The following is a 9,843-nucleotide window of genomic DNA, read 5'->3' as shown; positions in this document are numbered from 1 at the left end:
GTGGCTGTTCTTCCCTGGGGATGGGTTTTTAGACATGAGCCACCTGAATTTAACAGCCAGCATACAGGAGGGTGTCTCCAGCTGATTTCCACACACCAAGTGCCAAACCATCACCTCCAAGGCCATTTATTTGCATTCTACATTCACATTTCTCCACTGATGTGGGCGGCTTGTACACTGTCAGCCCATGAGGTTGCACAGTCTGCTCCAGGACGTGCATCGACTTCAGCCATCAAAGAAAACAGCAAAGCTAACAATAAGCGACTTTTCTGTATATAGTCAGGCTGGGACAAATTATGTGACTTCTCCTTCCGCGTGGCAAAAGCCCTTCAGAAACGAAACGACAGAGATAGCGCAGCCGGTCAGCACGTACAAACATTTATTTCGAAATTTCCATTCTAGCCGTTATGAAGAGTTACATCATCAAAGCACTTCATGGCAGTGAAAATAGCTCTTACCCCTCTGACTCATCCGTTACTCCATTAAAGCTGCAAAATGTGCAATCTGCTTGAAAAATAGGTTGCTTTTTTATTCAGTTTCCCGTGAAAAGTCAAAATTCAATAACAAAAACAAAAACAAACAAAAAAAAAAAGGAAAGAAACCCAGCTTATAGGGACTCTACATCTGCTCCTCTCCCCCTTCCCCCAAAAATAACTTACAAAGATAGTTTAAAGTTTTAAATGAGTTTAAAACCAAGTGCATCTTTTTTATTTTATTTTATTTTTTTTTTCCATAATAATCTTAAAATTCTAAAAACCCATAATTTACTTTCTCGGAAAAAAGGCAGCGAGCCGTTGCTTCTTGATTGGAAGAATGTGTATTTCGGGCGAGTTCATTTTCTTTAGCTTTACGCTCCTGTTCTTTACAGGTTTCCTAAGCGCCTCGGCGTTGTCCCGGGGCTCGGGCTGGCTCTTCACGTCGTAGCACTGCAGCACCGAGTCCTGGGGCATGTCCCTTTTGAAGGAAAAGTTTTTGGTGGACACTCCCGACAGGCCCTTGATCTTGCCGCAGAAGATGGTGGGCACGGCGTCCTTGACGGAGACGATGACTTTGGCTGTCTGCGAGGTGCTGACGATCTCGATGTTGTTGCCACCGGCCTTGGGCTCGCAGCCCGCTCTCCCCGCCGGCTCCACCAGCCACTTCTGGGGTGGCCTCAGGAGCTCGCCCGGCCCGGGCCCCGCCGATCTCACCTCCGCCTTGCCCGCGGCCTCCGGCGCTTTGGAGGGGGTGAAGGGGGTGGCCGGCGGGGCCGGGGGGCTGCCCTCAGCTGCGGGGCTGGTGCCGGCCGCCTCCCCTTGTGGCCCCCCTGGCTTGCGGCAGGAGGCGAGGGACAGGTCCAGCGCCCCGTCCTCGGGGGACGGCGGTGGTGGCGGCGTGGCCTCGCCGGCACGTGGCGCGGGCGGCCCCTTCATGGAGAGGTCCAGCGCCTCGTTGTCGCTGCCCATCTTGATGACGGTGTGGCGGCTCAGCTGGGGGAAGTCCCGCTGGGGGACGAGGTCGAAGGGCTTCGTCTCCTCCTTCTCCAGGGGGGTCTGGGTGCCCTTGCAGGGCTGTGGGGTGAAGAGCGGGGGCTTGGGCGGGTCGGGGGCCACCTTGGACTCGGCACCGTGGGGCACGGGGATGGGGACGGGGATGGGGATGGGCACGGGCACGGGCAGGGGCACGATGACGGGGTAGGGCACCAGCAGCGTGGCAGGGGGCACCAGCGGGGACAGGGGCGAGCTGAAGGCCTGGGGCGGGAGGGCAGCATAGTCAGGGGGCAGCTGGCAGGGGGCTGAGCCCAGGGCGCCCTGCCCCGAGGGGAAGAGGTCCTGCAGGACGGCGGCGAAGCCCGGGGTCTGAAAGACGGGTGGCAGCACGGGCTCCTGGCCTGGGCCCGCGGGCTTGGGGTCCAGGAGCTGGGGCTGGCCCACAGGGGCCGAGGAGCCCGGGAAGAGGCCGCCGTGCAGGGGGCTGGCGGGGCAGGCGGCGCCGGGGGGCAGCACCAGAGGCGAGTTGAGGTGCTGGAAGACGTGCTGCTCCAGGAGGACGGGCAGCGGGACGGGGCCCTGCGTGGTCATGACATAAGGGGTGGCGTTGCCGGCCGGCATCTGCGGGGCGGCGCTGCCGGCCACCTGCAGGTGGATGGGCAGGACGACAGGGCTGTCCCCCAGGCAGATGGGCTGCAGCACGGTGGCCGCCACCTTCAGCGCCACCCCGCTCTGCGACTCGGCCGGCGGAGTCAGGATGGAGGGCGCGGGGACGGTCACCAGCGGGGACAGGGCCTTCTTCATCAGGTCGGCCGAGTTGATGTTCCAGGCCTCGGCCGTGATCAGCTGGGCCACCCCGTTCTCCAGCTTGTTGTTGGCCATGGCCGCCGGCGGGCTGGTGACGTCCATGGGCAGGTTCGGGGTCTCCTTGTACAGCTCCTCCATCTCGCAGGGCTGCGGGGCTCCGCGGGCGCCGCGCTCACATCGCCGTCAGCGGGGCTGCCGGGGGCACCGGCACCGACATGGCTTGGCCTGCGAGGCAGAAACACGGGTTAGGCACTGCATCAATCTCCCCCTTAACATAATATTTGTGACTGCCTTGAAGGACCCCCTTGCCGAAGGAAGGCCACTCAATGTCTCCACGCTTCGGGGTAAGGGCTCCACAGCGCACCACAGTAATATATACACGGGTGCTGTGTATACAGACGTCCCTGAGTGCCGTGCGAAGAGTTTTGAGGAACTTATATGGAGCCGTAAACACAGATAATTTAAAAGGACTCCAGGGCTGGCTGCAGCCAAGACACCACCCCTCCTGCAGGCAGGCTCCCCCAGGGGCTCAGGCACTGCTGCGTTTCACAGATCTAAACAAAGCCTCACGTAATGACAGCACACGGCTTTAGCTCAGCAAAAGCACAAAACCCAACATTTCTAAACATACACAGCTCGGAAACGTCCCGCCGTGGGCAGAGGGTCCTCGGTTCCCCCGCAGGAGCCGCCCCTTGTTGGTCCTGCAGGGATTTACCAGCACAGGTCAGGCCGTCGGTGCAGCAGCTCTGGCGGGTCACAAAGCAGCCCGGCCGCGCTCCCCCCGATGGGAAGAAGCCCAGAGCAAAACCCAGCCAAACCCCAGCACCTGCCCCGCTCAACGTGGGCAGCCCCTCGAACCAGACACCTGGTTCGTAAAAGACAGCGGGGATAAAAACCAAAACGACTTCAAATCTACTTTGCCAGCCCACGCCTTCATCTAAACCCAGCAAATGTCAATGGAAGTAAAAGGGCAGAGATCATTCCTGTTCGTGATGGCAGCGAAATTTGCAGCCTATTTCCTACAAAGATGAACACCCTGCCTCCCCCCCCCCCCCAGAAAAAAAAATATAAATAAATTAATGTTGCTGTGCATTCATTTATTTAGAAGGGTAAATAATTTACGCCTGCAGACTTTGCCTGGAGGACCGCCACGCCGCCTGTGCCGCTCCTGAAGTGAGCAGCGCATCCTGCGGTAATAATCACCATGGAAACTTGTCCATTTTTAACTCTGTTACCATGGGGAAGCACCAAAAGCACCCCAAATTTACATTTTTCACCTGCACGCAACTGCATCCTGCTACCCAAGGGCAAACTGCACGCTGTCACCACCGCACTGGCTTGGCCCTGGGTGCTTCCCTGCATCCTTGGGTCATGTTTGCTGCTCAGGCGAGATGAGACAGAGGGCAGCAGGACACTGAAATGGGTGTGAGGAGCCTGGGCCGTGGGATATATCCCTGTCCGAACACACCCGGATAGCTCCACTGGCTCTGCTACTCACATAAATTACTCGCTCGTGTAGCTGGCTGCAGGAACCTGCAAGCAAAACGGGGACAGACAAAAAAACCCAAGCCCACGAACAAAGGCTAAAGCATGGCCAAGGCAGGGGAGCGGGAAATCTCAGTGTCTCTCCCGAGACTTGTAAATCCCCGGGCCTGGCAGCGCGATGCCACGGCGAGCGCGAGGCTCCAGCAACGTCAGGAGTTAATAGCCGGGGCTGGCCGAGCAAAATTCTGATAATTTATCATCAGGCCCATCTGATTTTTTTAAAAAGGATTTTTAAAAGTAAACAGATGAGTCATTCATTTTCCCCTGCTGCTGCTGGCTTAGGGAGAATAATTCATGATTTTTCTCATCTCGTGAAATGTTCTGAAGAAAATATTCACAAGTACAGGGCTGAGGTTTTTTGTTTGTTTCCTTTTTCAGCGTTGGCTGAAACAGACTGCAGGCAGGCAGAGATTCCCAAGCACAGAAAGGCAGGAGAAAAATAAAATCACTTATTCAGAAAGTGACAAGTAGTGGTACCAGAAAAAAAAAATTAAAAAAAAATCAGGCCAGTCTTGTTCGGAAAAATAAAGAACTAACGTTTCTAAAAATAAAGACAATGAGGAGACTGCTCAGCAGATTCAAGTCGAAGAAATAAACACTGTTGGTTTTGTTAATGAATTAAAAAGCCATTTCATACTTCTGCTACAGCCTCTTTCTTCAAAAGAGCCATTTACAAGCCCTTCAGCCTCTGCAGCTTGCAGCAGCACCTCGGCTCCTCTCGGTTCTGCGGCACGGACGAGTGTTTTGCAAACCAGGCCGGCTATTGCTGATTTCTCTGTGTGTTTGCAAAGCGTGAGATCTCTGTGTTTTCACAGAAAACGAATGATCTGGTGGGGACAGGAAATGACCTTCTATTCCCCTGGCAAAGCCGTTTAACATTGAGAAATAGAAAAATTAAGATGAAAATTATGCTGTGTAAGAGCCTTGAGGGATTAGCATGCCGTACGGACCCACGGCGAGAGAGACAGATAACCGCAGAGGATGAAAGTATAAAACATAATAAAATCCCCCACTGCTGCTTTAAAAAGCGACAGGGCAGAGGAAATATCTAGGCGAGGGAAAGAAGAGCTCATCTATCACCATCAGACACCTTGAAGTGATGCCTGCTTTCCCTTGTCGCCTTTTTTTTTTCTTTTTACTTTAAGGCATGGCCAAATGTGGTTCCCCAACAACACTGGCACTGCCCAGCGAGCTGTCCTGTGGCTCCCGGACTCCCTCTTTACACGATGAGTGTCGAGCACAGGGTACAAAAACACACGGCGGTGTGGAGAGGACTCTGACTGAACGGCGCTTTCCAGCCTTGATATTAACAGAGAGAGCTGTACCACACTTCCCCTTTAATATACACTGACCTGAAGCATGTGCTGCTTTTTTCTTTGGCGACTGCTGCTTCACTGCGCATGAAACATTAAGAGTTGCCCAGTTTTTAAAACTTAGCTTCATGTACCTAATAAATGCAAAGGGAGGCAATACAACTCAGTGAAATTGCCTTAAGTTTCCTCTGCCTACCTCACCTCAGTGTCGGAAAATCAATTAATTTCACTTTCCCTACTTATCTATTTAATATTTAATTTGCTGTTTGTTTTAATTGAAAATAAGCTCCCAACATTGAAAAGAAAGCTATTGTAAATATCTGGGGTTTTCCCACCGGGGTGCTGATAAGAGTTAAGTTCATGGCAGTAGGCAATGATGTGTGTAACTCTACAGGAAATGATATGTTAGCTGTACAGAAATGCCATTAAAAGGGCGGCGATAACTCTGGCATGTTTTTTTTAATCCCCTGCTGATGGCCGTGCCGCAAACTTTTCTCAGGGCTGTTGTGTGGGACCGCAGCTCTCCACACTGTGGGTGCAATGCATGCAGTGGTCCTGGTGCTCCAGCATAGCCCAGTTCGATCTCTTGACCTAATGGCATGAACTGGGTTGTGTAAGGACCTCAAACTGGACCCACCTGTCCTCAGCAGCCAAAGCCTATCCCATCCTTACGCATCCATCCGCGGTAAATAAGCAAGGGGGCAGCCAGGGCACGTACTGACAGCAAGGACCTATAAATCATCTTGCATCCCATGACTTTTGTTCTGTGTCGCTGCCGCCCAACAAGAGCAAAGGCTTCGCATCACACCTCCCCACCAACACTGCTGGTGTTGCCGTCTTGGCTGGGTGCAGAGGCACTGGGAAGGCTGGTGGTGACCCCCTCGGAGAGGAGGAGACCCCTGCAGGGTGTCTGTTAAGACAACCAGCCCTTCGTCCTCCTGCTGGCTGACAGACACACCCCAAATGTGGCCCTGTCACCTCCAGAAAGGGGCTCGATGTGTGAGACACCCCGAGCGGGCCTGCACGAGCGGGGCGAGGCCAACAGATCCACCAACTGCACTGCTGTTGCCAACAGCCCATAGTCTGCAATCCCTTCTGGGGAGGAGAGGGGTCACTTTCTGCTCATTTTAAAACAAATCAGGCCAATTTAAAAAAAAAATCCTGTCACAGATCCGAAACCGGTGCCTTCCCTCCCAAGGGCGATGTGCAGGGGACAGGCAGACAGCGCTGGGGGATGAGCGGAGCACTGGCCTGACACATTTCAACCTGCAGTGAATTTTTACACTCGACTGGGAGGCCTCGATAAAAATTCCCAACTGCTCGAGTCTCTCACATCCACCGCACATCCCAGTCCCTCCTGCCTCCAGACTGTGCGGTGGGAAGGACCTCGCAGCAACTTTCTGAGGAGAAAACCTTTCCAGATGTGGTTTATTTCCCCCCCCCTTGGCATACTACGAGAGCCTGAAGCAAGCCCAACCCACTCAGACAGCGCACAGCGATCCGATGCATTAAACCTGACACGCGAAGGACAAATATAAATTTGCCAGCCGTAATTACTGCTGGCTCACGTGCTGCCCAGGCCGCTGACATCCCTTCGACCTCGCAGGCCCTTGCGGCTTCCATGCTCCCCGTTTCTGTCCAGAGAAGGGCCGCAGCTCTTCCTCAGAGAAGGGCGAGACGGCAGCAGCCTCAGAAATTGTAAATTAAAGGTGAAAATCTGTGTGGGACAGCGCTGACACCGTAGCTCCCGAGGTGCACCATACCTGGGCCCGCACGGTGCCTACACACGCGCTGCGCCCACACGTTGGCTTTTCGAGCAAGACTGCACGGAGAAAGGCGGCTCGTGCTGGCACTAAGAGGCTTCTTAGGCTCGAAAAGCGAACTGCGTGATTTTCCTATGGGAAAAAATATTTTAAACAATTTTTCCTGACATTAAATATCCCATTTAACTGATTATTTGGTATCGCTTTCAATCAAAACATTGTATTTGCCAGCGAAGCAAAGAAAAATGAGCTGTTTTGAGAGCACAGAGCTAAACAAAACAAACAAGAGAGCCGTCGCTTTACAGTAAATTTTAGAAAACATGCATTCTGCTTTCCCAGCAATCGATACCCCAATGATAACAGGAGGGGAAGGACACCAATTAAATGTAATTGCCCGTCCCGCTTCCCCCCAAACCCGCAACAAAAAGCACTCAGCCTGATAAAATATTTGCTCCTTTCCCAGTCAAGAGCTTTATTAAGCAGTGCTCCAAGCACTGCAGCTCTTGCAAAGGATTGCAGAGTTTGATGTCAGTTAAACAACTTCAAAGCCTCATTAGCTCCTCGGCAGAGATTTGTTCCCTGCTCAGAAACCCTTGGCTCCCTGTTTTGTCCTGACGCAGTTCCCCAATCCCAGGCTCAGATGTTTTTCTTGCGTTCACTTGATCTTTCCCACTACCCTGACGAGAACTGGTGTGGCGAAGGCTGCCCCCGTTGCCTGTCCCTTCGGGACGAGGTGACTGTGTCACTCCCAGCTACACGTGATGGGGACCTCTATGCACACCAGTCACCCCATTTCACCTGACCAGGTCAAGTCAAAATCCATTTTTAAGCTGCTATGGGTCTTCTGCAGGTGAAACACCTGACCCTGGGCCCATTACGCCACAATGTTTCATCATCTTCAGGTGCCTCCTGACCAGCGATGCCCACCAGGGCAACCCTCCACGGGTCCAGCAGCTCAGAAGCAAGGGAGATGCCACCGGCACCATGGGCACCCCGCCCACCCCAGCACCTCCACGTGCCTGGCCCTCCTCGCTGGACCTTCTCGAGGCCACAGGGATGAATGAGCAGAAGCCAGTTTGTGACTGCAGGGAAGAAATTCCCTGAATCCAGGCCCAAATGAGAAGACCGAGCACAGGGAACCCAACATGGAGCCATCAGCTTCTCTCCTCCTGTGGCAGGGTCTCACCCAGGGGCATGGTCAGCTACCAAGGTGCAGCAGTACGGGGGTGCTGTTTGGGGAGCAAAAGGGTAGACTCTTCCCTTCTGCAGTGCAAAATGTGGTTATTTAATGCTTCATCCTCCCCCACTGACTCGAGTAACCCAAAGCTCGTTCAGTTTGCCAGTCCAAGCTTTGTATTCCTAGCTCCAGATTCACTGGATTCTCCCTCTCACTGACCCCTTTACCAACCCCAGCATTTCATCAGCATCATGCTAGCATTGATTTTGAAGCAGAAAGCACAGCCACGTCAGATTTCAAACTCACCCTGTTCTTGCCCCACCTGATCTAAAACTACGTGGATGGAAAAACTTTCAAGAGAAAGCAACCCCTCATTTTCATCCTTGCAAGAATTTGTAAGCAGATGCAGGCATTGTGTTTAAAAGACAGAAAAACACAGGATCCCTGCGATGTGAGGAAAAAGAGCATCATTTTCTCTCACACCCTTTTACACGCTGCCTTTCACCCTGGTGGCTGCACTGAGCCTTTTCTGGTCTGACGGGGAGAGGCAGGGATGACCTGTTCCCTTGGTCCTGCTGTCATGCATGAGGTGCCAGCCCTCTGGATGCCAGACAGCAGCAGCATGAGATGCCACCCTGCACTGTGGATGTGTGCAATGAGAAGCCCTCACCGATTTTCAGCAGGTTTTCACCGGCTGGACTACAGCAGCATGGCTCCAGGGAGGCGCACGCCCCGCTTGCTGCTCCTTGCAGCTGTGCTCCCCCAGCTTTCCTCTTCCCCCCTTCCTATCAAGGTCCAAAAGTAAATATTATTTCCCTAACACCAGGAACCAGCCAACGCAAACCTATTTTACAGATATGCCTTGCGAGAGGAAACCAAATCGGTGCTGCCCATGCTTTTCCATCACACCTTCGGAGAGCGCATCCGTCACTATGACTACGTCACACCAAATTTTGTGATTATCGCGTCCCCACCTCGCTGTCGGCTGGCTGGCAGCAGGATGGAAGGATGCCCCTGATGCCCCTGACATATTTACTGCGGCGCTCGTCACCAGCCCTTCCCATCACGGCGCGCTATCACATGTGCTGAAAAAACTCAGAGGAACGGTGGGACACGGAGCGGCAATTACGTCTTTCCCAGATGAGACCGCTGCATTAATGGCTCGGTGCAATCCATCATCATCGACTGAAAGTCCTCGGGGAGTGTCGGCGGGCCACTCCGACAGCCTGGCTGGGAGCTGTGGCGTTCGGGAGGCAGCGCAGAAAGACGCCCGGAGGGACAGGGATGGCTCGGCACATTGGTGCAGCTCCGGAGCAAATTTTTCTGTCAGTCTTCATCCTGCAGGCCACCTCGGTGCCTGCTGAGGCGATGCTGCGCTGCAGAGGAACACATCCTGATGGGCCCTTCCTCTGGGGATGCCAAGCAAACCACACACCAAACGAGAGTCTCCATGGGCAAACCATGCCCTAGCTCATTGTGTCTCCCCACTGAAGCCTGTCTGGGTGGGATGGCTGCCAGGGAGGGGTACCACTGCCACCCCAGGGTCTTCTGTGCTGGAATTAAGCTTGGAAAATCAACAAAACAAAACAAAACAAAACAAAGAAACTGCTCAAAACACAAGCCATTGAGCACCCACCGAATACAGGGGGCAGCATCCTCATCCGCTGCAAACCATCCCCGGATCATGATGCAGTCCCCGGTCTGGGTTGAGCCCCTCATCACCACCCGGCTATGGGTACTGGGATGGTGGCAGCAGCCTGGGGCTCCCC

General features: G+C 53.8%; 1 protein-coding gene across 5 annotated transcripts in view; it reads right to left on the bottom strand.

Moving 5' to 3' along the window:
* Positions 1 to 357: 357 nt before the first annotated feature.
* Positions 358 to 9,843, bottom strand: part of RAI2 (retinoic acid induced 2) — a 32,612-nt gene continuing 23,126 nt past the window's right edge. For all 5 annotated transcript variants that reach the window (XM_068683911.1, XM_068683901.1, XM_068683942.1 and 2 more), the window contains one exon: positions 358 to 2,501. In XM_068683911.1, the coding sequence (XP_068540012.1) occupies positions 765 to 2,414 (1,650 nt within the window). In that variant the 5' untranslated portion in view covers positions 2,415 to 2,501 and the 3' untranslated portion in view covers positions 358 to 764. The remainder of the gene's footprint in view (positions 2,502 to 9,843) is intronic.

Source organism: Anas acuta, chromosome 1 (assembly GCF_963932015.1).
Source record: "Anas acuta chromosome 1, bAnaAcu1.1, whole genome shotgun sequence".
In the NCBI taxonomy this organism is placed as follows: domain Eukaryota; kingdom Metazoa; phylum Chordata; class Aves; order Anseriformes; family Anatidae; genus Anas; species Anas acuta.
Note: the sequence above shows the minus strand (reverse complement) of the source record. Positions and strands in the feature narration are given on the sequence as shown.